The 27,395-nt window shown below is 40.2% G+C and overlaps 1 protein-coding gene across 4 annotated transcripts in view; it reads right to left on the bottom strand.

The window, feature by feature from the left end:
- The window catches only part of map2k5 (mitogen-activated protein kinase kinase 5), a 220,197-nt gene that overhangs the window by 127,588 nt on the left and 65,214 nt on the right, over positions 1 to 27,395 (bottom strand). For all 4 annotated transcript variants that reach the window (XM_055661426.1, XM_055661427.1, XM_055661428.1 and 1 more), the window contains one exon: positions 26,684 to 26,748. In XM_055661426.1, the coding sequence (XP_055517401.1) occupies positions 26,684 to 26,748 (65 nt within the window). The remainder of the gene's footprint in view (positions 1 to 26,683; positions 26,749 to 27,395) is intronic.

Raw genomic sequence — 27,395 nt, 5'->3', positions numbered from 1 at the left:
AGTTTGTGAATGTCCTTGAGTGGTCCAGCCAGAGCCTGGACTTGAAACCGATCGAACATCTCTGGAGGGACCTGAAAATAGCTGTGTATCGATGCTCTCCATCCAATCTGACAGAGCTTGAGAGGATCTGCAGAATGGGAGAAATTACCCAAATACAGGTGTGCCAAGCTTGTAGCGTGATACCCAAGAAGACTTGAGGTTGTAATTGCTGCCAAAGGTGCCTCAACAAAGTACAGGTACTGAGTAAAGGGTCTGAATACTTATGTAAATGTGATATTTCAGTTATTTCTTTTTAATTACTTTGCAAAAATTTCTAAACACCGGTTTTCGCTTTTTTATTATGGGGTATTGTGTGAAGATTGATGATAAAAAATGAATTTATTCCATTTTAGAATAAGGCTGTAATGTAACAAAATGTGGAAAAAGTGAAGGGGAAATGTGAAAAAAGTGAATTTTTTCAACAGATAGCACCAAGTGGGTGGGAGACCCAGGCTATGTATTTGATTACCTTGTATAGCACAGAACCATTAGTCTTACTCCTAAACAAATTAAACCCACTAAAGACTAATGATGAGCTTTAAAACTTAATGCATAATCATAAAAAGTTTTCCAATGGTGTGACACTTAAACCACCACATAGAAATGCCTCAAATCTCTCTTGACCTATTAAAAAAAATAACCTGTGACATTTCTAGATTTCACATAGCATTCTTCTGGGCAAAAGCCACTTCGGGACAAATCCCAAATTAAAGCCATGTTGCCAGAGTTTTCGAACCATGGCCCTATAATATCCTTCTGAAACACAACTTTCTCTCCCCACAGCCAATTTATTATTTTATAAGCATGTAAGGCGACTTGTAGCGCACCATGTTTACCAGAGTAGGCGGCGCGGCTCTGGCCAGCAGCGGCCTCTGCAGCCTGTCCGCGTTTTTATTATTTTTTGTCTGTGTTTTTATGTAGTTTTTGTTATTTTATGTTGGGGTGTGTGTGTGGGGGGGCGGGGGGGGGGGGTGGGGTGGGGGGGGGGGGGGGGAAACTTTTTTGAATCTCTCCCTGCACTGGAGACCCGACCTTTTCTCGTCGGGTCTCAGGTGTCGTTGAGGCCGCAACGAGGAGCGGCCTCCAACAGGAAGAAGCCGGGGACTCGGGTGTCGACTCACCGTTGCCGTCGCGGAGCTGGCCGAGTCCGGAGCGGGTGGAGCGGTGGAGGAGCGCTGCTGCTGTCGTTGCTGCTGCTGCTGCTGCTGCTGCTGCTGCTGCTGCTGCTGCTGCTGCTACTGCTACCGGAGAGTCGGAGGCTCCAACGACGGGTCTGTGGACGACGGCACCGGGAGCCCACGGCTCCCTGGAGGGAGACCGCTTCTCAGGGCTCCTGCAACGGCGACTTCTCCCGCCCGAGTTGCGGGGTTGAAGAGCTCCTGGAGCGGGGCCTGACACCACTGCCCCGCGCGGCTGGAATGGCCGCGGACTCTGCGAGCGCACACCGGGGGCTCTAACACCAAGACCCGGTGTGCGACCTCGCACCACCCGGCGTGGCTTTAATGGCCGCGGGACAATCGCCATCGCCAGCCGGGGGCTATGACTTTGACTCTGACATCGGGGGGGGGGGGAGAGTGCAGTGGAGAGAGAAGTTTATTTGGCCTTCCATCACAGCTATGTGATGGATGTTTATGTTAAATGTAATTATTGTTGTGTCTGGGGTCTATTTGTATGTAATGTATGGCTGCAGAAACGGCATTTCGTTTGGACCTCCAGGGGTCCAAATGACAATTAAATTGACTCTGACTCTGACTCTCTGATGTTATTCAAAGTCTCTACAAAGTATTCTGGTTGAACTATATTCATTGTGACCCCAGATGGCACAGGTAAATGGGCAGTTTCACTGCTCCTTGCAGGCACTGCAATTTCAGAAGTAATCTCCTGGAGAAATTAAGGACCTTACATGGTATTTTTCCCGTTCTGGAATATTTTCAATCCTGAAACATAAGTGTGAATGAACAGTTTCCTTACCCATGATGCCAGCTTCTCAGAAATCAGACAATTTTAAAGAATGGTCAAATTGGTATAAATCCTTACTCAATTAAAGAACAGAATCCCTGTGTACCATATCTATTCACTTCTATTATAGCGAACTGATCAGGCTGTTTTATGTCATAACCCACTTACTGAATTCCCCAAACACCAAACCACTTCCTATTCCCCTAATAAAGCCCATTTGAGGTCATAAATGTTTCTAGAGCCTATTTATACTAGGGCCTGCAGCTGTTCTGCTTCAAATTGCTCCAGGTCCTGGCCAGATTAACTTTAAAGGGTCATAATGTAAAACATGCTGATGACAAAGCATTCTGCAGTATTCATACTTTTTCTACTTCAGGTCCACTTGTCGGTTTACACTGGGGATACTAATCTTAAAACAGCTTTGCCTTAGATGAGAGGGGTGAATTTTAATACCAGATTTATATCCATGCAGTTTAATTCTGATTAAATTTAGGACAGATTTATACCAATACAAAGTCTCCAGTGTAAATGGAGACTCTAGGTTAAATCACCTCAATTTGCTAGTTTAACATATAAAAGCATCTAAAAGCTTTTAACACCTAGTATAGGTGTGAAATTCCCCATCTATCTTTTAGCATATTAGCTTTGAACAGATATGACCAGTGAACTAAATCATTTAATTCCACCAAATGTCTTCAGCAATATTTCCATAACCTTATCTATACGTTTCCATCATTAAGTTTCTTACATTTATATTTTCTGGTTTATTCTTTCCTGATGCTGAAAAAAAATAATGACTTAAACCTGAAGGTAGACATAAAATGCTGGAGTAACTTAGCGGGACAGGCAGCGTCGACTTAAACCTTTTCCCTCCACAGATGCTGCTCGACCAACCGAGTTCTTCCAGCATTCTCCTTATTATTACAGATTCCGGAATCTGCCATCTCTTTTGTTATCATATTGTTTCCGCTTCATTTTTAATTAAACATGAAAATAAACCTTTCCGACTTTAAAAATCTGAATCTAACCAGACTCAGCAAGCGACTGCAACATTCTTCTACAACTTTAATGTTCATGTTTTACTTTGTCACCTTTAACTTTTAATTATTCAATTGCTTGTCCATTTATCTTATACACACAAATTTACACAATGTCCAAAATAAAATTCCACTAATTTCCCACAGTCAGTATTTATCCCCCAATCCTGCCAGGTATCTCACTCTACTTCTGTCCTCTCATCATCTTCTCTTATTAGACAATTCCTCAGCGTTAAGAATGACTGATCTTCACCCTGCTCTTGTTGGGTCCCATGTTGCTAATGAGGCCATTGTGGGAATCATAGTGAGAATCCACAGGAAAAGTCAGTCAGTTAGACATTGATATAGGGGAGTCCAGTCGGCGGTTTATCAGCGACTTGCTACGACTATGACAAACGCCGAAAAAAAACAATCGCCTGAGTGGGACAGGCCCATTAATCACAACAATTGCATCTGATTCCACCATCTCTGGCAGCATTTTCCAGATATCAAACGCTCTTTAAAAAACATTTCCCCTTAGATTCCCTTTAAATCTCCTTCTTCTCCACCTTAATCCATGCTCTCTTGTTTTTGATATCCCTACAAAAGATTGACTATTCACCCAATGCCACGACTGGTGCCTATGGGCGACACGTTGGAGCAGTGGTAGAGTTGCTGCCTTACAGCACCAGGAAGCAGGGTTCGATCCTAACTATGGGTGCTCTCTGTATGGAGTTTTGTACATTTTTCCCGGGCTCCCGTATGTTTGTTCCGGAAGGAGACACAAAATGCTGGAATAACTCAGCGGGAATTCCAGGAGCTTGGCTTCTCTGAATTGTCAATGAGTGTGTAAGATGATGCTAGTGGACGGGGTGATTGCTGGTCAGCACGGACTTGGTGGGTCGAGGGCCTGTTTCCACGCTGTATTTCTAAAGTCGATGCCTAGTGTTCATTATGGCCAGTAAGGAAACCTTCCAGACCTCTGATGAACACAATGTTCTCAATCACCACCAGCAAAAAAAAGTCAATGCTTATTTTTCACACTGTTATTTGTGGATGCTGTCATTGTACAACATGAATATTATACATATTCTCCCCAATAATATTGGTGAATAGTTATTGCAATTTATTGTACTCCTCTGAATATTTGAGATATGATGTTGCAAAGTTAGTTTTCTTAATAATAAATATTGTGTATTGGTAGAACTTGTTGGATCAACAATGAGATTGTTGAGGTCAACAGAGGTCACAATGAGATTATCTGGGCTCACATTAAAATCTCATTCACATTGTCATTCTTATGACAGTCTGTATTCCATACCTCTTTTATTGTAGAAAAAGTAATGGAAACGTACAGAAAGCAAAATATGTATCTACATTTTTAACAACATATGTTAAATGAGTGTTTCATACTATATTTTATTTTCATAGGTGCCGCAGTTCCATTTATCCATGATTATCCTTTTAAATAAATTGGCAAGGGATAATATACATATACAGTTTTTTTCATGCTTAAAAGTTTTGAACATCAATAACATAAATAAGAAATTGCATCCTATTCTGTAAGTAAAGATAAACCTACAGTAAGTAAGAAGTCATTACCAACAGATCACTAGAAGATAAGTAAATGCTCTGAACTTGTATACTTCATTCTGGCAGTTTTAAATGCTCTTCCAATGTATGATCTCAACAGGTTAATTAGTATGTCAGTTACTTGACAAGAAAGATGATCTTCCTGAAATAACAATGGGTTACTGTTACTAACTGAACAATATCAGAATACTTGATGATTTAATTATGATGCACATTAATTCATCCATGAAGACTTGGTTTGAGTTTCCAATGAAGGTACTGGCTTGCTCTGCATTTATAAAGCATTGTCTTCCAGTTTACCATGTCAAATTAGCAATTAATTCTCATTTGCAGAGATACATCACAAGCTTGTCTAAGGATGAGCGCGCTCACACTTTCTTCAGCCATATGTGAGACTTACGGAAATACAAGTAATTCTCCTCCTCCATACTGATCTCGGGTGCTCAATTGTCTGCGCTATCAACACATTTCAGCACTTTGGTTACAAAGTGATTAATGTATTTTTGTACAAAGATACGATTCCACTGGAATATAATCTTACACTGGTGGTGGGTTAATTAATAAGTTGGAATTAGTGAGCAGCTATTCTAACATTTTCTCTTAATGATGAACTCCATACTTACCCACCCAATAATAGTATCTGGAGATGGCTAGGAACTTACTTACCTTCCAGCCTGCAAATACAGCAAACTTGAGAATCTGAAAGGCACAGCATTCAACTTGTTTTCTTTCACACCAAGCCACTAGCTAATAATATATTCATGTGCATAAGGTCAAAAGATTTCCAAAGTAATTTGTTCCAGACCTATTCAACACTTGATTATTTTTTTGGAGTTTGTATTGCCTCAGTACATATCTCCTTACAAGATAATATGTATACAAGAGCACTCGCATCTCCAAAGGGTGCATGCCAGACTTAATCATGATTAAATTAGTTTATCGTAATTCGCATGTTACCATTTATAATTTCAATTTCTGGGGTATTATACGAAATATAGTTATCTCAAGGTAAAGCTCTACTTTGCAAATTTAAATTTCTTCTTTAAATATCTCCATGCTCTTTACTGGTCTATCTTGTCATCTGCCCAAAAGTGTTTACAACACTGTTATCTGAGGAGAGAGACATGTAGTGAGTCAACCGGCATCTTACAACTGGTATAATAGAATTGACATAGTGGTGATCCTTCGACTCAACTCCAACCGCAACGGGAAAATTAACCACTGCAACGAAGGTCCGAAGAAGGGTTCCAACCCGAAACATCATCTATCCATTTCCTTTCCACATGCTGCCTGACCCACCGAGTCATTCCTGCACTTTGTATGTTTCGCTCAAGATTACAGCATCTGCAGTTTCTCGCGACTCTTGCGTCCTTACGAATAAAACACTTAATTTGTACTAAGTTATACTTATTTTGTATTTCAGCATTCATTAAGTAAATTGAGTTAATTTCAAATAAAAACCTGAATGACAAAAGAAAAACAGCAAAAGCTGATTTAAGAGTAGAGATAAAAAGAATGTGTATTTACTTCTGGTGCTTTTGTCACTCATACAAATTATATTTATCATTAAGCTTTGAATGTGTCTTTTTTATGCTTCTACATTTAATTATTTGCAACAGGCAGATTTAGCCTGCCCTCTTATCTTTGTTTACTTTGAATTCAGCAGATCAGTCTTTCATCTCACTTATTATTAAAATTACACCAATCCCTTTCAAATGTAAACCCAATGAAACCAGTTGATAACAACCATCAGTGGCATTCACTTTCACCTGTCTCCCTACGTAAATCTGAATTTGGTTCAGTTAACAGCCAGGCTTTACGCTATTCCTCAACATTATCTTTAAATAATTGAGCTAAACTTATACCTTCTAATTTCAAGTTTACAGAAGTATCACATCCTTTCCCATCTGCACTTTCTCAATTTATTATGATATTCTATTTGCAATTTTGTACCATAATTATTTGCAACAAGAGAAGCTTTTACTTGATCTTTTGATCCTGCATCTGTGAAAACCACCAACTCGGCTTCCTTCCAGTAAATACTCTCCTATGAATTATTTTTTTAATTTCAAAATTAGTGACTTTCACTCGGTGCCTTCTAAAGAAAGCGATGAAAGGAAATGACTTGAATTTATATTTCACCTGATTATGACATAACAAAACACTTTGCAATGGGCGACCTTTGATGTGACACTACAGTTGCTCTGATTATCGTTTAACCCATTGGCACATCACAGGATTACACAAGTAACAAATAGAATGAGGAAATGGTGAATTCATTATAGGTGATGTTGGTTGAGGGCACAAGGGGTTATCAGGCCACTGATTCCTGTCTGTACCTCCTAAATCGTGCAGCAGATCACTCAGCTTCTCCCAATCAGGCAGACAAAATTCATATGGAAAATGGCACTCAACATCCATGCCATACTTGACTCTGACCTCAACTGTTGAGACTAAATCATGGTAAAAATGCAATAAATTAGACCAACTGACCTATGCTGGTATTACTTTATGAAACAAGGATAGGGCCAACAATCATCCACTCAACAGCAAAAATGGTTGTTGTGCCTGGGGTTATGATGGATATGGAGCAAGTATCCTCAAGAAATTCCACATTAATGATTCAACAACTGTAAAAATGTAAAATAATTTACAAATGATCAAAAAGAAATTGAAGGCATCATCCAAGACATAATCGATATGTATCGTGAACTGCTACCATTATAAGCTTCTGAACTACTGCTGTCAAGGAGCTTGATGGGAAATGTATACCAGATGGATAATTAAAATGTAGAAATGACTGCATATAATTACTACTGATGAATAATTAATTACATTGTTTTACTTCATTAGTTATGCATATAACCCTTTACCTGTGATCAGCATTAAATATAGAATGAGATAGCAGGGAGTGATTACCAGGCTGTAACCTAATCAAGGTTGCTCATCTAACGGGATAAATCGCAAGAGTGAAACTTGAGCAGTTTATGAACATTCACCTGAATCTACAGATTAGATTACAGCTATGAAATCACTCCCTTGTATCTAATATTGTGCATCAAGAAGCCTTTAACTCCAGTGCCTTCCAGTGACTGAGGAGTTGCAGAAAAATTATCATGTATTACAGAGTCAATAGCTACTACTTACGTGATCCATTCTTGTTCATGGAGTGTCAGTGCAATAGTATTTAGAAATACATTAAGGATTTAGATATAACCAAAGTAATTTCATAATCTCCAGAAAAACATGTAAAATCTCTAAAAATAAGAAAAATTCTCCCTGTGCTTGGCATGTCGTGTCATATTTGCACAGAGTGTAACCTCTGGAGTAGGTAACAAGATAATTGAGCAGAAGGTAACTAAACTGAGGCTAAAGGTAAAGAGAGAACAGAGCAAAAAAAAAAAGAAAGTCTTGCCACAAAACTATTATCTTCAGGATATTTTGTGAATCAAATAACAATGAGACAGAACAAAATAAACAGTACCACACAGTTACCAAACAAAACTGTAATGGTTTCAAGCTGCATGAAAAATCACGTAACCTAATTAAATGTCACTCCTGCATTTCTTCACATATTAAAGCTGATGTGCTTTAAAAGTCTGGCATTACCTTAACACCAAAATTTAAATGTATTTTTTATAGAAATATGTCTATCTAGTAGCTACATAAGCTACATTATGCGCAACGTGGAAGAAGCATACTGAAAACAACTAACTTATTTTTTGAATTAGAGCGAAGATTTTTGAATTCTTGGTTTTAATGACATGCCAGAGCTCTCCCAGTAGCTTGACAACATTTTAAATTGAGGAGCTGAGACCTGTTAAATATTCTCTTAATTGCTTATGTTAGTTAATCTCTTTGGCAACATTAATTCCAAACTCACAATGGATGCATTTAGTTATTCACTTCCGAGGCAAAGGCCTAGCTTCTGCTGGGAGAAGCTGTCAGTTTAGCACTGAATGTCCTGCATTTCTCACCTAAATATTGGTAAATTTTGGATCTTCCTGTTCAAATGCAGAAGCCCTTAGCTTACTGGCCAAGATCAGCCAGCCTTTTCGCACTGTGCTTTGTTGCCAGACTCCAGGTAGAGTCCAGAGTCCATAGGTGAAGCAGGAACTCACTAAGATTTCCTTGTGTTTATACTGGGGAATCTGCTCTTGGATCCTGTGCCAAGTAGGACAAATGTGCTGTATCACAACTGTTAGTTCAAATGTCAGAGACAATCAGAAAAAATAAATGAATATAATGATTTTGGGGGGGGGGTCGGCTTCTTAAGACTGATCAATCTGAATAAAGGCCCTGATCTTAAATGGCGCCTATCCATGTTCTCCCTGTTCTGACCTGCTGAGTTACTCCAACATTTTTGTCTTTCCCTGGTAAACTGGCATCTGTTTTTCCTTGTTTCTACTTCTGGCATGAAAAGGTGATGGAGAAAGTTATTGAATTTAAAAAGGTATCTGGATGAGCATCTGAAAAGGTGAACATTACAATGAACCAACACGTAGGAAAAAAAAGAGCAACTTAAACAGGCCAGTTATTGGCAGGCATGGACAGAATGGGCTCCTTTATTCCCTAAATTTCCACTACATGATTCCAAGTTTGGGAGAATTGATGCTTAGACTATGTCTGTAACATCTGGGCCACTAAGTTCAGCTGTTATAGAAATCTGCTGGTGTCAACCCCTACAGGGCTAAAAAGCCATTGTGATATTTAAAATGTTTTGCCTTTTACATGAAGCTGCAGTTTCATTTAAAATAAAGAACGGTGCTTGTTGTTTGCCTTACTAGTAACTTGACAGGTAACTTGGGCCAATATTCCTTTGAAAGGACACCATCATTTAAATATAACTATGCTTTGCCTGTTTAAACATTAAATTGTCATTCACCTCTGAGACCTATTTTAATCTACATTGGACTTCTGAAGTGGACTGTATAGATCCCCCTGCACATAAGAAAATCTATTTCCTAAAATTTTGATTGCATGTATAAAAGCATTTCCATCTATTTCTTAACAAGCACGGTTAAACAACAAAATAAAAAATATACAAAAATAAATCAGCACATGTCTATTTGAAAGGGAAATAGAAAATTATCAAGCTAAGCTTCATTATTGGGGCAGCAATACAATGACTTTACTATATTAGATCAGACTCCAGGGTGCTTGATTTTGACAATAAGTGCTTGAAACCCCAGATACTGTTTATTAGCAAAAATATCACTCAATAATCTGAAGGAAGTATAATAAAAAATGCAAATGCAACAGAAGTAGAAGAATAACTCTTCAGCAAAACATCACATATTAGGTTCATTAATAGAACTGAGACCATGCATATATTACACATAGGGTTCTAACAGCCAGAAGGAAAAACTTCAGTCAATTGGCTTGGCCTAGATTCAAAGCTAGAAATGAGAGCACAGTGCTAACTCAGTACATTCATCAGTACCCATTAAAGAATATATCAATTTAATGCCTTCTATCTAAACTGTTTATGGTGCTTCATTGCACATTATTAGAATGTGGGCACAAGATATTTAAATCCCTTCATTGTTACTGAAAAATATTTTTTTTTCAATCCCAAAATTAACATTTAAAAATACATATTTGTAGATAGGGATTTGGATACAAACACAACCAAGAACGTTAACATTTCAATGTCAAACAGTGCAAAAAGACCCTGGCAATAAAATACTGTCCATGTTATCTTTTCACTCACTAACAATTGATGCTTGAATTTTATATGGACAAATAAATTATAAAACAGGGTGAAATGTATCACTTCTATAAACGCAGGGCCTTAACCAAGCTATAACTGAATATTTGTACATTTGACAAAACTGAACACAAAAACAATCTTGTTCCAGAAAAAAATATCTTTATATCTATTTCCTATTTTTTTTTAAGCCTTCATTTTCTTACTCATTAATACAAGAGTCGTTAATGCTGCAACAAGTTAAGAGGATGGTGTGCAAAACAGAAAAACAACAGCATGTGTTAGGCCCTCTGCCGGAAAGTAACCAGCTTTGACTTCAAGTGCCGACTGGTGGATTAAAATTGGTTTCATCAACTCAGTAACTATAAAACAACAAAATCTGAAACAAAATAGAAAAGGCTGAAAATGTTCAGTAGGTTGTATGATGAAACTTTGTTTCTCTATCCACAAATACTGTCTGAATATTTTCAACATTTGTTTTTACTTTAATAACCCAGACTAGTGGATATTTCCAGTAATACTTTATTTTCATTGTGTTAGACTTTATTTCAATTGTTAAACCTTCCATAACCTAATGGGCTGTCAGGACTCTCAGTCTAAGCTCCAATACAAAAAAAACAGGTGCTAGTGTGCTAACAAAGAGCCTAGTCTCCTTGGAATAGCACATATGTGGTGCAAATCCCTCCAGCAAAGGGAAAGATTAATGAAGGGGCGTCACAGTGGCACAGTGGAGTTGCCAAAGACCCGGGTTCAATCTTGATTATGGGTGCTGCCTGTATGAAGTTTGTAGGTTCTCCCTGTGACCACGTGTGTCTTCTCCAGGGGTTCCAGTTTCCTCCCACACTCCAAAACCATACAGGTTTGTAGGTTAATTGGCTTTTGTAAATTGTTCCTAGTGTGTAGGATAGAACTTGTGTACTAGTCGGCGAGGACTCGGTGGGCCAAAGGGCTTGTTTCCACCCTGTATTTTGAAACTGAACTAAAAATGAAACAGAGGTTTGCATGTATCTCCTCCAATCTTGCTTATTGTATTTGATGCTCTCGTTGTGGCCTCCTCCACATTAGCGAGACCAAGCGTAAACCAAGCAACCGTTTTGCTGAACAATTGCGCTCTGCCCACTAGGGCCAGCAAGACCTCTTGGTTGCTATCTATTCCAGTTCCCCTTCCCATACCGACCCGTCTGTCCTCAGCTTCCTCCACTGCCAGAGTGGTATTAGATTTGGTTATTTGGTCATGTGGAACTGCATCTCATGCGTAGCCTATAACCCAATGGTTGGAAAATGGAATTCTCCAAAATCAGGTAAACGTTCCCCATCTTTTACATCCACTCAACTCTCCTCACCCCTGTATACCTTTCTTTCCACCCCTCCAACACTGTCACCTACTTCCTATCCCCTCCTCCATCTGCTTATTACTCACCGCTCCCTACTCTGGGGCCCGTTTTCTTCCCTCCAGTTTCCTTCTATCCACCATCCCTCTGGTTATGCATTTCACTAGCCCCCCTCTTCCTTCTTTTATTCTCAGGTTCCATTGATCACCTCCAGTCCTGGATACCATCTCTACCCTTCTCTTCCCTTCCCGACTCATCTGTCAATCAACACCTACTTACCTGGATTGACCTATCACTTGCCAGCAGTTGACCCACCTCTTCCCTGCACCGTTTTCTATCAGTTTCCTCCCCTCTACGCCATCAGTCTGAAGAAGGGTCCCCGCCAGAAATGTAGTCTGTTCATTTCCCTCCACAGAAGCTACCTGACCCACTGAGTTCCTCCACCAGTTTGATTTTCATACACAAGTTATAATTTAAATTCTTTATGAGCATACAATAGAGAATGCTGCAACCAAAATGCAAAGATAAAGGTTTCAATTGTTTAAAGTTTACGTTTAGAAACCAAACATTAAATTGAATTGCAAAATTAAACTTGAATACTATTAGACAAGTTATCATCTGGTGACTTAATTAACAGTTACTAAATTATACAATTATAATCCTGAAATAAGAAATTGTAATTATGTTGGAAGAATGGACACAATTATATAAGTAAACAACTTGTAAGTTAATTAAACCTGGGATTTTCAGAAATCAGTTTTGGTTTAAGATTATGGTTTGTACTCATCGAGGAGATTGAAGAGTCATCAATTTTTACTTTCAAGCATTTCAGATTAAAGTAAAACTCCCTTTAGACTTTCTCATCAATAATGCTGTAAATTCAATAACCAGGAGATTTTTTATTTGTCACAACGATCTTTCTTGCGGTCTCCCTGAGCAATAAATGCCATCAATTCAGGGGTAATTGGTAACAAATGAAAGCAAGTTTACGTTACTAAAGATAAAACTTAACTAGATCCCATTAGAGCTACTGACTTTAGCAGAAGTGGCTGAGAGGGATGCGGTAGAGAAACCATGGAAGAGGGGCAAGACAAGGGTGCGGAGTGGGAATGGTGCATTTAGGCCAAGTAGGGAGCGACCATGGTTGAGGGAGAGAAGAGAGTGAGGAGAGAGAAGGCGGGGGGTGGGGAGAGAAGAGTGAGGGGAGAGAAGAGAGTGAGGGAGAGAGAGAGAGGGGAGAGGAGGGGGGGAGAGAGAGAGAGAGTGGGGGGAGAGAGAGAGAGAGGGGGAGAGAAGGAGAGAGAGAGAGAGAGGGGGAGAGAAGAGGGAGAGATAGAGAGAGAGAGAGAGAGAGGGGGAGAGAAAGCGAGGGGGGAGAGAGAGAGGGGGGGGGGAGAGAGAGAGGGAGGGGGGGGGGGGAGAGAGGGGGGAGGGAAGAGGGGGGGGGGAGAGAGAGAGAGAGGGGGGGGGGAGAGAGGGGGGGGGGGAGAGAGGGAGGGGGGGGAGGGGGGGGGGGGGGGGGAGGAAGGGGGGGGAGGGGGGGGGGGGGAGGGGGGGGGGGGGGTGTCAGAGGGGGGGGGGGGGGGAGAGGGGGGGGGGGGGAGAGGGGGGGGGGGGGAGGGGGGGGGGGAGAGAGGGGGGGAGGGGGGGAGGGGGGGAGGGGGAGGGGGGGGGGAAGAGGGGGAGAGAGAGAGAGAGGGGGAGAGAGAGAGGGGGAAGAGAGAGGGGGGAAGAAGAGAGGGAAGAGGGGGAGAGAGAGGGAGAGAATGGGGGGGGGAGCGAGGAGGCATTGCATCGGGTTTGAATGTCCTTGGTAAGAATGAGGCAGTAAATTGGAAGTTGCTTAAAAACACGCAATGTTTCAATGTTGAGGCTGGAAGCATGCGAAGAACCAGACAGATGATGTGGAATGGAAAGTATAAACCTTCCGAGGTATATAATGGACAAACCACATGGGCCATCGATACTAACAGAAATAGCCATTTTGAAAATCTCTTAATAATCTTCTCAAATTCCTTCAGTATTTTGAACAGAAAAACCCTGATTGCTTCAATATGTTCACATGAGTTCTTAATCCTTTATTTCATTCTGGTAAAACTCCTCTTACTCCCTCTAAAATGTTTACATTTATCCAAAAGAGTGTGGCTAAGAAACATTCTCCAAAAATACATATATTTTGTCCTTTCTTTCCCCTCATAATTCAGTCAAGCATCCCATTTATTTTTTCCAAAATGGTCTCATCACATTTATCAAACCACTTTGAAACATTCGGTAACTTTGAGATCAGCATCTCAGTAAATTAATTATCATCCCTATCTTCCAGATTCAGGATTTCAGTTAATTAATTATGTTTCCTATCCTCCAGATTTATGTGATATAAAAATTATATAGAACAACCAAGAGTAGGATATAACTTCAAATCTGTTTCCAGTAGTCATATATGTGTCATTTATAGATACCATGGACTTAATACGACATAATGCTGACTTGCCATCACTGGCACAGAAACAGCTGGAAAACTGAATTAAAAGCTACAAAGAAATAAACCATGTAATTAAAAAGATAACAGATATTGCACTATGAAGGGAGTTCAAGGCTGATATCTATTCTCAGGGCTCAGATGGTTATGAAATGCTGCAGTTTTGCGCTTCTGATTTAGGATATCTGAACCCTTTCATTAGATTACAACCTTATATCTCACTATGAAGTATCCATTGTCTATATATCTCACTAGGGGAAAAAAAGGTCACCACTCTTGACAGGTCCTCTTCTAATATATTAGATAGTGAGAGCAACACAATCTCAGCAGACAAGAAAATGGAAGGCAAAACTAAATGCTGGAGATCTGAAAAATGTCTGAAAAAGAAAAGCTAGACAGCCAACATCTCAAAGAGAACAATTCCACTGGAAAGAAATAAGAGCAGCAAATGGTAGAGAAAGCAGTAGGTCATCTAAATACTGCAAAAGGTGATCGCTACAGTGCTAAGAACTCCATTCTGCTTTAATGTTGCTGTATTACTTTTATTCCTGATGCAATTTTGAGCTTTAAAGTGATGAGCTTTCAATGAAGTATTATCAATTAACTTAACAGTGAAAATATCACAACATTCATGAAATTAAATAAAACATTGTGTGTGAATCTGTACTATTTTTCTTGGACATTTGTTATAGATTACGTAGAATCACAAATCACTTGCAGCGCGTTCTTGTTTAGCAACAAACTTTCAAGAAACCAGTTTCAAGTGACTGGAGTTCAGAGTTATGCAATCCCTAAAAGGGTCATTTATTTGCTTTTCATAACCTAAAAGCCAATGATCAAAAAACAAACCACAAAAACTGAGGTGAAGTAATATTCCTCAAATGTTGACACTTCAGGACATTCTTGTTTATAGACAATAGACAATAGGTGCAGGAGTAGGCCATTCGGCCCTTCAAGCCAGCACTACCGTTCAACGTGATCATAGCTTATCATCCCTAATCAGGACCCCGTTCCTGCCTTCTCCCCATATCCCCTGACTCCGCTATCTTTAAAAGCCCTATTTTGCTCTATCTTGAAAGTATCCAGAGAACCGGCCTCCACCGCCCACTGAGGCAGAGAATTACACAGACTCACAACTCTCAGTGTGAAGAACTGTTTCCTCGTCTCTGTTGTAAATGGCTTACCCCTTAAGTGCCTGTCCCACTTGGGTGACCTAATCCGTGAGTTCTGGCGAGTTTGTGTTCGATTCATACTCGCAGCATGGTTGACACGAGGTCATAGGAGGTGTTCGTAACTCTCCTACATGCTCGAGAGTGGTCTCCGCATACTCGAGGCCTCGGCTAGGTCGCGGCGTCTAGGTCAGACAACCATCTGAGGTACTCTCCCTGGCTTTATCAGTTATCAAAGCTGTAAAACCTTAAGCAATGTTAGAATTAAATTGTGCAAGAGATTTAAATAAATATATTAAGTTAAAACAGCTATTCTTTGTTCCACACAGTATCTATCTATCTATCTATCAGTCTGAAGAAGGGTTTTGGCCCAAAACATTGCCTATTTCCTTCGCTCCATAGATGCAGCTGCACCCGCTGAGTTTCTCCAGCACATCCATCCATCCATCTATCTAAGTGGTACCCGTTGGATCCGTGTCATACGGGAGGCCTGGTCCCCCAACGCAATCCGTTCCCCCAACGCAATATTCCACCACTCACCCATAGCCCCCAACTGCGCAGGCGCTGATCATTTCCCCTCATCCCCCAGCGCTCCACCCCTTCCTCTTCAACTTCCTTCTTCTTTCACCTCTCCTCCTCCTCCCCTCCCCAATCCCTCCCTCACCTCTCCCTCCCTTTCCTAGCCCCTACCCTCAGTCACTCCCTCCCTTCATAACTCCTCTCACCTCCCAACCCCCCCTCCTATCCCTCTATCCCCCACTTCTCACCTCCACCTATCCCCCACCATCCCTCCCCACCTCCCCCACTGCCCTCCTCTTTCTATTCCCCCCCTTCTCCCCACTCTCCCTCCTCACCTCCTCCCTCTTCTTTCCCCTCTCCTCCTACCCTCTGCCAATCCCTCCTTCACCCATCCTTTCCCCTACCCTCAGTCACTCCCTCCATAACTCCTCTCCCCTCCATACCCCTCTCCTCTCCCTCTATCCTACTTCCTCCACCACACTCCCTCCTCACCTCCCCAGGATCTAGAGGTTGCTGTTCCTCTACCTTGCGTGCCCCGGAGGAGCATCAGCCGTCAGGCTCAGGCTTCAGGATCCCCGGCAGGCGGGCCGCGCCGGCAGGAAGGCAGGCCGCGCCGGCAGGGAGGCGGGCTGCGGCCGGTGACTGACAGCAGAGCAGTCAGAGCAGACTGACTGCAGCGATGGTGCAGGAAGGGGCGTTGCTGTCCCGGCCATGACTGACATGAGAGGAGACCAATCTACGCATGCGCAGTTTTTAAGATTTTTAAACCCCAATAACAAATATACCACCGATAGGAATAAAACTTGGTGCATTTGCAGCACAGGACAACGGTGAGTAAGGTGGCGAAAAATTGTAGCGCTGTCGCGTACCGTTTTTGCGCAAGTAAAAAACAACGGAAACCGGAAGATAACAAGATGAGAGTTTTAGTTATGTATAGATAAGACTGAATGCTATTTGGTTTAAATGTAATTTAAAGAAAGCATTTTCAACATAGACCCTCCTAGTCTTGCACTTTGGTGTGACATTACATAATGCAATCATATTAAATAAAAACAGATGATGCAAGCTATATTTTTGAATCACATTTCAACAATGCCTTATTTCTGGGCCTCGAAGCTATTTCCCTTAACCAGAAGAATTAATTTCTCTGTCTATTTATTTACATAGGGAGTTTATCTTTAGTGCAAATGGGAAAATTGGATAATTTGTTGTTTAAATATTTAAAGAAGAAAAATTTTAAGCTTCAATAGCCTGGCAAACTGCCCAAACATCTAAACAAACAGTAAAAACCCACTGTAAATAACATTTCTTTTAAACATCAGCTAAATGCACACTTCAATACTGCTTTACAAAGTCTTCTGCAAAATTACTGTAACTAACAAGCAGAAATTTATCAGCTTCAGCTAAAATCAATTGCTTAAATCAATTCTAACACTGCTAGTGTGTAAGAGGCCCACTGGCAATTTAGGTAAATTACACCATGTAAATGCTTTTGCCTTAATTGAACAGTTTTATCAAGCAGGCTCTGAATGCTGTCCACACAGTGAACACTGAATCTGTCTAAGTCTAAACATAAACACATTCTATATCTGGATGGAAAGGTTTTGTTTAAACTAGTCACTTGAAAGCTTCACAACTGATTAAAATGCTGCTAAAATAGTTCCATTAATGGTCAGATATATAAACAGATGGAATAAGTCCCATGAAAATTGAAAATAAATATAAATCAGCCACAACTAACATAGTCATCTCATCATCTTCTTTTAAATTAAAATGTCTTGAAACTTGTCATTTAAATTTAATGTACTCTTAACGGATATTCTGGACTTATGCAACATTTCATCAGTGGCATTTTAATAAAATTGGAGATGGCAAAATTTGAAACAAAAACAGAAATTCTGGAAGAACATATCCAGTTCAAGCAGTTTCTTTGGAAATTTCCATCAGCTCCAATGTGTTTCTACCATCAGTCACCCCTCCCCTTCCCTTTCGGTATTTTACAGGGGCTGGCACCTTGTTTCATTCTTCTGTTCCCACTCACCACTCCCCTTCCCACGACACTCCCCCATGTAACCGGAGGTGATCCAACATCTGTCAGTTCACCTCTTCCCTTCCCGTCATCCAGGGACCCAAACAATCATTCCAGCTGAAGCAGAGATTCACTTGTATGACTTCTAATCAAGTCTATTGCATTCATTGTATGCAATGTGGCCTCTGCAACAAAGGAGAAAACTACTGCTATTTGGGTGCTTGCTTCAAAGAGCATTTGTATTCAGTCTAAAGGGGTGATCCTGGGCTTTCTGATGCATACCGCTTTATACTATTCAATTCCATTCTCTTTCTAACCTGTCCGAGTCCTCTACCAATGTCATGCTTTTGCCCCTTTCCTGCCCCCTGCAAAAAAAGGTGTTAACATTACTGGGCATAACATTAGCAATATTGAATACTCACAATATATTAAGAGTTCGGTATCGTTTTCGTTTTATTACGAATAAAGTTTATTTTAGGTACCGGTATTTTTAAAAAATGTTTCTATTTCCACAGATGCTGTTTGGCTGACTGAGTTATGCCTTCTGTTCTTGTTTCATCAGTGGTCTGGACAGTACTGACATCTCAGTGAGTAAACACACTACAATAACTAGCAGCTCTAAGCCAAAAACACATATTCTTAAGGCATAATACCCTAATGAGAAGCAAAATACTAGAACAGTACAGTAACCTGTGACTGGACCATGAATAGTGGAGAAAAAATGGGGAATTAAATATAATCTTAGCCCTCAACTCTTAGGGATCAATTATGGGAAAATTTACCAACAATGTCTGGATGTGTGTCTTGTGATAAATATTGCACAAAAGGACCACAATTCTTGTATACCAGTAGCTGCCTTTAGTGGCAAGTAATCAGAAAACTTCTTTGTTGTATCTCAGTGATTCTTGCCTGATGATTAGCACTTTAACCCCAGTGTCTAAATTTATAAAACTGTTTCAGAGTCAGAAATATTCTTGACATCTACTCAGTCAATCGTGACAAAATGATAGAAGAGAATAGAAACAATGAACTGCAGATGCTGGTTTACAAAAAAAGCACACAAATTGATGGAGTAACTCCAGGTAGCATCATAAGATCAGGTGATAGAAACAGAATTAGCCATTCAGCCCATCTAGTCCACTCCGCTATTCAATCATGGCTGATCTATCTCTCCCTCTCAACCCCACTCTCTTGCCTTCTCCCCATAACCTCTGACACCCATACTAATCAAGAATCTATCTATCTCTGCCTTAAATATTTCCACTGACTTTGCCTAGACTGTGTGCCTGGGGGGCTGGTGGAGGAAGCAAGGATTTAGATTTATAGACTACTGGGATGTCTTCTGGGGTAGGGATGACCTGTACAAAAGGGAAGGGTTACACCTTAACTGGAGGGGGACCAACATTCTGGCAGGCAGATTTTGCTAGTGCTACACGTGTGGGTTTAAACTAAATAGTGGGGGGGAGGGGTTGACAAATTGGTATAAAGATGGAGTTAAAGGGGAAGTGAGTACAGGTAAAGTTATAAAAGGCTCCCGAATTAATGGGAAGGAAAGTTCGAGAAGGGATAAGAGAGTAAGGTCAGAGCCAATAATGACCGGTGTGAGAGGGGAGGTGAATACCGAAGTTAAAGTGTTGTATATGAATGCACGAAGTATATGAAATAAAGTGGATGAGCTTGAGGCTCAGTTAGAAATCGGTAAGTATGGAATTACTGAGACAAGGCTGTAAGTGGACCAGGGCTGGGAACTGAATATTCAAGTATGTCCTATCAAAAAGACAAACAGGTGGGCAGAGGGGGAGAGGTAACTGTTGGTGAGGAATGAAATTCAGGCCCTTGAGAGGGGTGACATAGAATCAGGAGATGTCGACACCGTATAGATAGAACTGAGGAACTGAGGGTAAAAATACCATAATGGGAGTTATCTACAGGCCCCCAAACAGTAGCCTGGAAATAGGGTGCAAGTTGAATCAAGAGTTAAAATTGGCATGTCGTAGAGGTAATGCTACAGATGTTATGGGAGATTTCAACATGCAAGTGGACTGGGAAAATCAGGTTGGTATTGGACCCCAAGAAAGGGAGTTTGTGGAGTGCCTCCGTGATGGATTCTTGCAGCTTGTACTGGAGCCTACTAGGGGGAAGGCAATTCTGGATTTAATGTTGTGTAATGAACCTGATTTGATAAGGGAACTCGAGGTAAATGAGCCATTAGGAGATAGGTTTGATATGATAAGTTCCCTTACAAATCTACAATTTGAGAGGGAGAAGGGAAAATCGGTAGTGTCAGTATTACAATTGAACAAAGGGGGCTATGGAGCCATGAGGGAGGAGCTTGCCAAAGTTGACTGGAAAGATACCCTAGCAGGGATGACAGTGGAACAACAATAGCAGGTACTTCTGGGAATAATTCAGTTCATTCCAAAGAGGAAGAAAGATTCCAAGGGGAGTGAGGAGTGACCGTGGCTGACAAGGGAAGTCAAGGACAGTATACAAATAAAAGAGAAGTATAACATAGCAAAGATGAGCAGGAAGCCAGAGGATTGGGAAACTTTTAAAGAGCAACTGGAGATAATCAAAAAGGCAATACTGGGAGAAAAGATGAGATATGAAGGTAAGCTAGCCAAGAATATAAAGGAGGATAGTAAAAGCTTCATTTAGGTTTGTGAAGAGGAAAAAATTAGTTAAGACCAAAGTTGGACCCTTGAAGACTGAAACAGGAGAATTTATTATGGGGAACAAGAAAATGGCAGACGGGTTGAACAGGTACTTTGGATCCGTCTTCTTTAAGGAATAAACAAACAATCTTCCTGATGCACTAGTGGCCAGAGGATCTCGGGTGACGGAGGAACTGAAGGAAATTCACATTCGGGCAGGAAATGGTGTTGGGTAGACTGATGAGACTGAAGGCTGACAAATCCCCAGGGCCTGATGATCTGTATCCCAGGGTACTTAATGAAGTGGCTCTAGAAATTGTGGATGCATTGGTGATCATTTTCCAATGTTCTATAGATTCAGGATCATCAGTTCCTGCGGATTGGAAGGTGTCAAATGTTATCCCACTTTTTAAGAAAGGCAGGAGAGAGAAAACAGGAAATTATAGACCAGTTTCCTGACATCGGTGGTGGGGAAGATGCTGGAGTCAATTATAAAAGATGAAATAGCGGCACATTTGGATAGCAGTAATAGGATAGGTCCGAGTCAGCATGGATATACGAAGGGGAAATCATGCTTGATTAATCTTCTGGAATTTTTTGAGGATGTAACTAGGAAAATGGACAAGAGAGAGAGAGCCAGTGGATGTAGTGTAGAGGAGATTAGTGGGCAGAATTAGAGCACACGGTATTGGGGGTAGGGTACTGACATGGATGGAAAATTGGTTGGCAGACAGGAAACAAAAAGTAGGGACTAACGGGTCACATTCAGAATGTAAGGCAGTGACTAGTGGGGTACAGCAAAGCTCAGTGCTGGGACCGCAGTTGCATACAATATACATTTATGATTTAGAATAAGGGATTAAAAGTAACATTAGCAATCTGCATGTTCTCCTTGTGACCGCGTGGGTTTCCTCAAGATGCCAGGCGTTATGGGGAAAAGGCTGGATCAGCCATGATAGATCAGCCATGATTGAATGGCGGAGTCATTCGGTCATTTGATGGGCCGAATGACCTAATTCTGCTCCTATCCCGCCACTTGTGAACGTATGCTCCAGTTTTTCCCCACATCCCAACGATATGTTGGTTGTAGGTGAATTGACCTCATAAAAAAAAAAAATAGGGAGTGGATGAGAAAGTGGGATAACATAGAACTATGATCGATGGTCGGCATGGTCCCGGTGACCCAATGAGACAACTGGCTTTGGGGAGGACAATTATTTAGCATATGGAAATTATATAATATTTTTGCAATCCAATAACTCAAGGTCAGGATGCTATTTTGAAAATTTTCTGATTTGGATTATGAATTATCTATTTGTTTTATCTTTACCGCAGCTTTAACAGTAGAATTCATAATTTGAATGATGGAATCTAATTTCTAGACATATTATAATAATTCTTAATTATTTCTGAACATCTTGTAACTCTTCATCCTTGTCTTTTCAAATATTTCCTTTGTCCACCATATGCCTAACAACATCACCCCCCTTACCCATACACAATTAGCGTGAAGGGTCCTGACCTGAAACATGACTGAACCGTGTTCTCCAGAGATGCTGTCTGACCCACTGAGTTACTCTATCACTGTGTCTTTTTGTTTTTTTAAATATACCAGCATCTGCAATCTGAAATCTGCAATTCCTTGTTTCTGTAGAAAGATTAACATTAGTGCTCCAAATGTTCTCTTTGATTTTGAGATTATCCTTCACATTCCATGAAAATTAATTCCTGATGGCAATAATGAAGTGTTTTAAAATTATGTTACCACCTCGCATTAAAATTCCAATATTTTACCATAACTACACCAGGGGCATTGAATATAAGAGCCAATAAGTCATGTTGTAGCTTTATAAAACTTTGGTTGGGCCAAATTTGGAGCATTTGGAGTGTGTAGTTTTGGTTGTCCAAATACATGAAGCTTGTGGACGTTTTGTAGAGGGTGCAGAAGAGGTTTAAAAGAATACCGTCTGTATTATAAAGTATTAGCTTTGAGGACAACTTAGATAAACTTGGATAGTTTTATTCGGGGGCATCGGAGATTGAGGGGATTTGGAGGCAAGGACTGATTAAAGATAGTCAGTGAGGCTTTGTGCATGGGAAATAGAATTTATCAAGACCTCTGACAAGGTCTTGTAATATGTGATGCCTATGCGATCTGGTCTGGAAGATTAGATGATAGAGAATCCTGATCAAACTAGGCAGTTGGATACAAAATTGGTTATAAGGTAGAGAATTGGTTTGAGACAGGTGGTGGAGGACAGGACTTGTACAATGAATGGTAGTGACCAAGGGAGAATTGTAGAACAATGGGACCTAGCGTTGGAAGTAAATTCTATGGAAGTAGCAAGACAGGTTAGACAGGGTGGCTAAGAAGGCTTTTGGCACACTAGCTCTTCATCACACAGGGTACTGAGCACAGGAGTTGAAACATCAAGTTATAACTATATATGATATTGTACTGTGTACAGTGCACAGTTCTAGAAGCCCCTCTGTTTAGGGTTGGAAGGATGGTATTCAACTGAAAAGGATGTAAAAAAAGATTTACTCGGATATTCCTGGGTCGGGAGGATTTGAGTTAGAGAGAGGGGTGATCGAGATTTATAAAATCATAAGGGGATTAGATAAGGTGAATAGTTGCAGTCTCGCCGACAGGATAGAGGAGTCTAAAACCAGAGGGCATAGATTTAAGATGAGCAGAGAAAGATTTTAAAAAGATCTCAAAGGCAACCTTTTCACATAGAGGGTCCTGCATACATCGACCCGTCGACCAAAGTGCCAGAGGAAGTGGGAGAGTTGGGTACAATTATGACATTTAAAAGACACCTGAACAGGTACATGGATAGGAATGGTTGGGAGGATGCAGGCCATGTGCAGGCAAGTAGGACTAGTTTGCTTCGGCAATTTATTTTGGCGTGGCCTACTTGGGCCAAATAGCCTGTTGCCGTGCTGCAAAACTTTATAATTCAAATAAAATAATTTCACAATGGAAATCTTTGCCTTACACCATATCCTTTTGCCGTGCATAGCGAGTCTAAACAGTGATTGAAGGAAATAGTAACTAAAAATCTTTGTAATAACATGGTCTAATTTTGGAAATATATTGGTTCGGCATAAAAATAAAATTTTTTGCTGAAAATAATTACATAGTGGTACAATTTAATATATATATTAATAATTTTTCAGAAATCTAGTGTTTAAAATAATAGCTATGAACACAAAACTCCATTCATATTATATGCTAACAGTTATTAACTAGAGTTACATTTTGCAATGTCCAGACTTTTGGGCTCCTCTACGGATATAAATCCTTCTGAGTATTTCAACATACCATCTAGATAATGCAACGGGTCATGCTTGATAAACCTAAACATTTGAAGACAGTTGAAATAAATATAGTTCTATAAATCAAAAAAATATTAAATATTAAATATTTAAAAATCAGATTTCAGAGATACAAAACTAATTAACATTTATACAATTAAAATAAATAAAAAGAAACCTTCACTATATTTAGTTTATCCAGGGCCTCAGCTCTGCATAACTGAGCTCTGCCCCTGTACTCAATGCTTAGTGCAATGGACAAGTGTGGAAGGAAGCAATGCACTGGGCAAAAAGAGGACCTGACCCATTGACAATGGGTAAGTGCATGCATTGATATATCGTTGGGTGACCTTTCTAAAATGGTACCACGACCTTTATTGAACAAAATTGAAGTTTCAAAGAAAGGAAATCTTGTTGAATTTCTACTGGCTTTTGATAAGACCTCATTTACAGTGGTGTGGGTCTGAGGAAGGGTCCCGATTTGTAATGTCACCTATCCATGTTTTTCAGAGATGCTGCCTGACCCACTGAGTTATTCCAGCATACTGTGTCATCTTGTGTAAACCAGCATCTTCAGTTCCTTGTTTCTAATGTGTGTATTTTAGTTTAGAGAGGAAGTAATGTATAGAAATGTTAGTCCCCTTGAAGGTTGAAGGCACTTCTTGATCCTGGACCTGCTACGAATTTCATTGATGCTTGGATCCCAACGTCTTGAACCCTACTGAAAGAGAATTGAGATTTTCTATATTTGAAAATATGCCATGTGTGACTATAGAAGGGTCTCGACCCGAAACGTCACCCATTCCATCTCCCCAGAGATGCTGCCTGTCCTGCTGAGTAACTCCATCATTTTGTGTCTACCATGTGTGACTTAGGTGGATCTGGAAGCTGTGGAAAAGGTGGGAACAATTAAGGTACTGGAGGAATGAAAGCTGGTAGTCTTAGGTTAAGAACAGGGACTAGAATAAGGGCAGAGATCAAGTAACTGACCAGGTATGAGTGAGGATGGGTTGTGTAGTATTGTTTGAAGGAGGCACTCAGTTAAATGGCTCTGGCTCTGCCACCATCAGGGGTCAGGTCTCCGTCACGCTGGTTTTGCATCCATTTTATTTAATGGAGAAACTGGTGGAATATCTTACAATAAAATACGTTTGTAGATACAGGTCCTAGCACACCGAGGAAAGGTAAGAAAGCTTGGAGTGATGTGAGTGGACAGAGGATTAAAGTTGCAAATTGTATTTATTGGTGCATTGAAGCTTGTGTTTTGTGTCTCCTGGTCTTTAACAGTGGCGTAAATTTCCTATACATTCAATACACCATTGCCATTACTACATCATTTGTATCTCATTAAAATATATCCAATATCAAAAACAAAAAAGTAATTGGATATTTAAAAGTTTTCGAGATTATATTTCGAAGTTCTTTCATTTTCATTGGGACCATACTTGAAGGCTGCTTCTGGGATTTTTTCAGTGTTTCTCTACTTAATCACAAGCCATGATGCAAGTGATTTGTTCCCCTTTTCGATGCAAAGTGCCTTGCTTTTGCTCTCTACTGCTGCTCCACTACAGAGTGCTATGATAAAGGGCATAAACAGCAAGCCTGCTGAGTTTTAAGAGTATTACTGCACCAGCTCATTGTGCGTCACCCACTTCCCTTGTTTATTTTTCACAAGAAAAGGTATTGGTGGATATTAGAGAAAATATAGTCATTAAAAAAACTGTATTATGCAGCCGTTTACATATATAAGCCTTTCAACTGCAACATGAATACATTTGCACAACAACTGCTAATGTCTGGCAAGAACATATCATATTCAAGTGCGCAATTTACATCCAAAACAAGAAAGTGATTAAAACTACCTACAAACTGGTTGTACTCAAATGCAGAAGATATTTGCAGGACAAGGTTTTAACGAAGACAGCAAGTAGATATTTTGAGAAAACCGATTGTTCTTTATTTCCCCACCACATCCTTTGTTATTTGCTCTAATAAGCTAAAACAAGCAAGGCAAAACCTGAAAATATTACACACCTACACTATTACCTACAGAAAACAAAAGCATCTCTAGTTGATGCAATAAGATTTTACTCACTACCATATACAAGATGAATTGCTGTTGTGGACCGATTGTAACTGTACTCAATTGAGTGAAAAGCTATTTGCGCAACATAATGGGCATCTGGGAGGATGATTACATGAAGTGTTGAGACAAGAATCTCAGTTTTCGGTTAGTCTGGAAGTCGTATTCACTAACAGTATGAAAGCTTGCCGGCTTGGTAAGCCACAGCTCATTCCTGCCATCTCCATCCCCAACATTTATTTTAAAATGCTTTGTCAATTAGCAGTTGGAGTTTGTGAACTGCCATCCGGGTATGTGAGGAGTGTGATCGCTTTCAAATTAAAGAGAAACAACAAAGTAATTCAACCCACTGCAATAAAATTTAAGTGGTTGTAAAAATAAATGGGTTGTTTTTTTTATATACAAGTGCAAACCAGAGTAGACAGTCTCCCTTTAAGCCAAGGTTAGTGCAAGCAGTGATCAATACCTCAATCTCAATAAACTATTTCAATAATAGTTGATTCAGGTGGAAACAGGAGTTGAAATTTCTGTTCATCGACCTATGTCACCTTGTCATGTTTGCTGAACACTGATAATACATCATAGCTGTAATGGAAATGACTAAGTGTAAAGTGTACACAGAAAGGCACCCACAGAATCGCTTTCATTCTTCAACATCAAATCAATATGATATGCATGCCTTCAGCCAAAACCATATGATGGATGCTAGGAGGACATTAAAAAACCCTTTACCAACATTTCTCAATGCATTCCGTGGTAATAGGTAGAGGCAGATACTCACTTGTACACTGTCCCTCCATTGCCATGACCGAGGATATCTCGATACTGAATGTCCTGTTCATTCATCTAAAAGAAGGGAAGGTGGAAAAAAAACTAGTAATGTCAGGCAAGCGTATAGAAATGTCAAGGAAAAGTAACTCAAGGCCATAAACAACAAGCATCCAGGTCATTTCAAGTTCAGCAGCAAGTGGGAAAAGATCAATACAACATTTGCTGTTCAATTTATAAAAGACAATACCAAGGGACGAAGTGATGGAAAGTTTAATGACAATTTGTTTGCCTGGGTCATTTCATTAATGTTTGATAAAAGATGTCAAAACTGAATGATATAACATGGTTTAGGTGGGTCAGCGTGAGGAACCTAAATGGCGGACCGGGGTTTGGGGGAGAAGAGAAAGGAAGCTGACTGGCATCGCTTAAACCCCAAGGGCAAAACAAAGGCAAAAATGAGAATTCGGTATAAAATCATGCCATTCTGCCTCAAAACTGAAACAATTTAATTTAGCTGAGAGTGGCTTTGGTCTTCATTACAAACAAGTAGGAATGCAGCCATCCTTCAAAGTGTATGTCAGTGCTGTCAAAGTCTGTAGCGTTCAATGCCAGTCACATAGAAACAAGAGACAGGTGCTGCAGAAGTGTTAATGTCAAAGACTTCAATTGTCAACTTGGTTAGAGAGTTAAGAAATAACCTCTATAGCATTTTGTCATTCTGT

The sequence above is a fragment of the Leucoraja erinacea genome, chromosome 33 (assembly GCF_028641065.1).
Source record: "Leucoraja erinacea ecotype New England chromosome 33, Leri_hhj_1, whole genome shotgun sequence".
Lineage (NCBI taxonomy): Eukaryota > Metazoa > Chordata > Chondrichthyes > Rajiformes > Rajidae > Leucoraja > Leucoraja erinaceus.
This window is presented reverse-complemented; position numbering and strand designations above follow the sequence as displayed.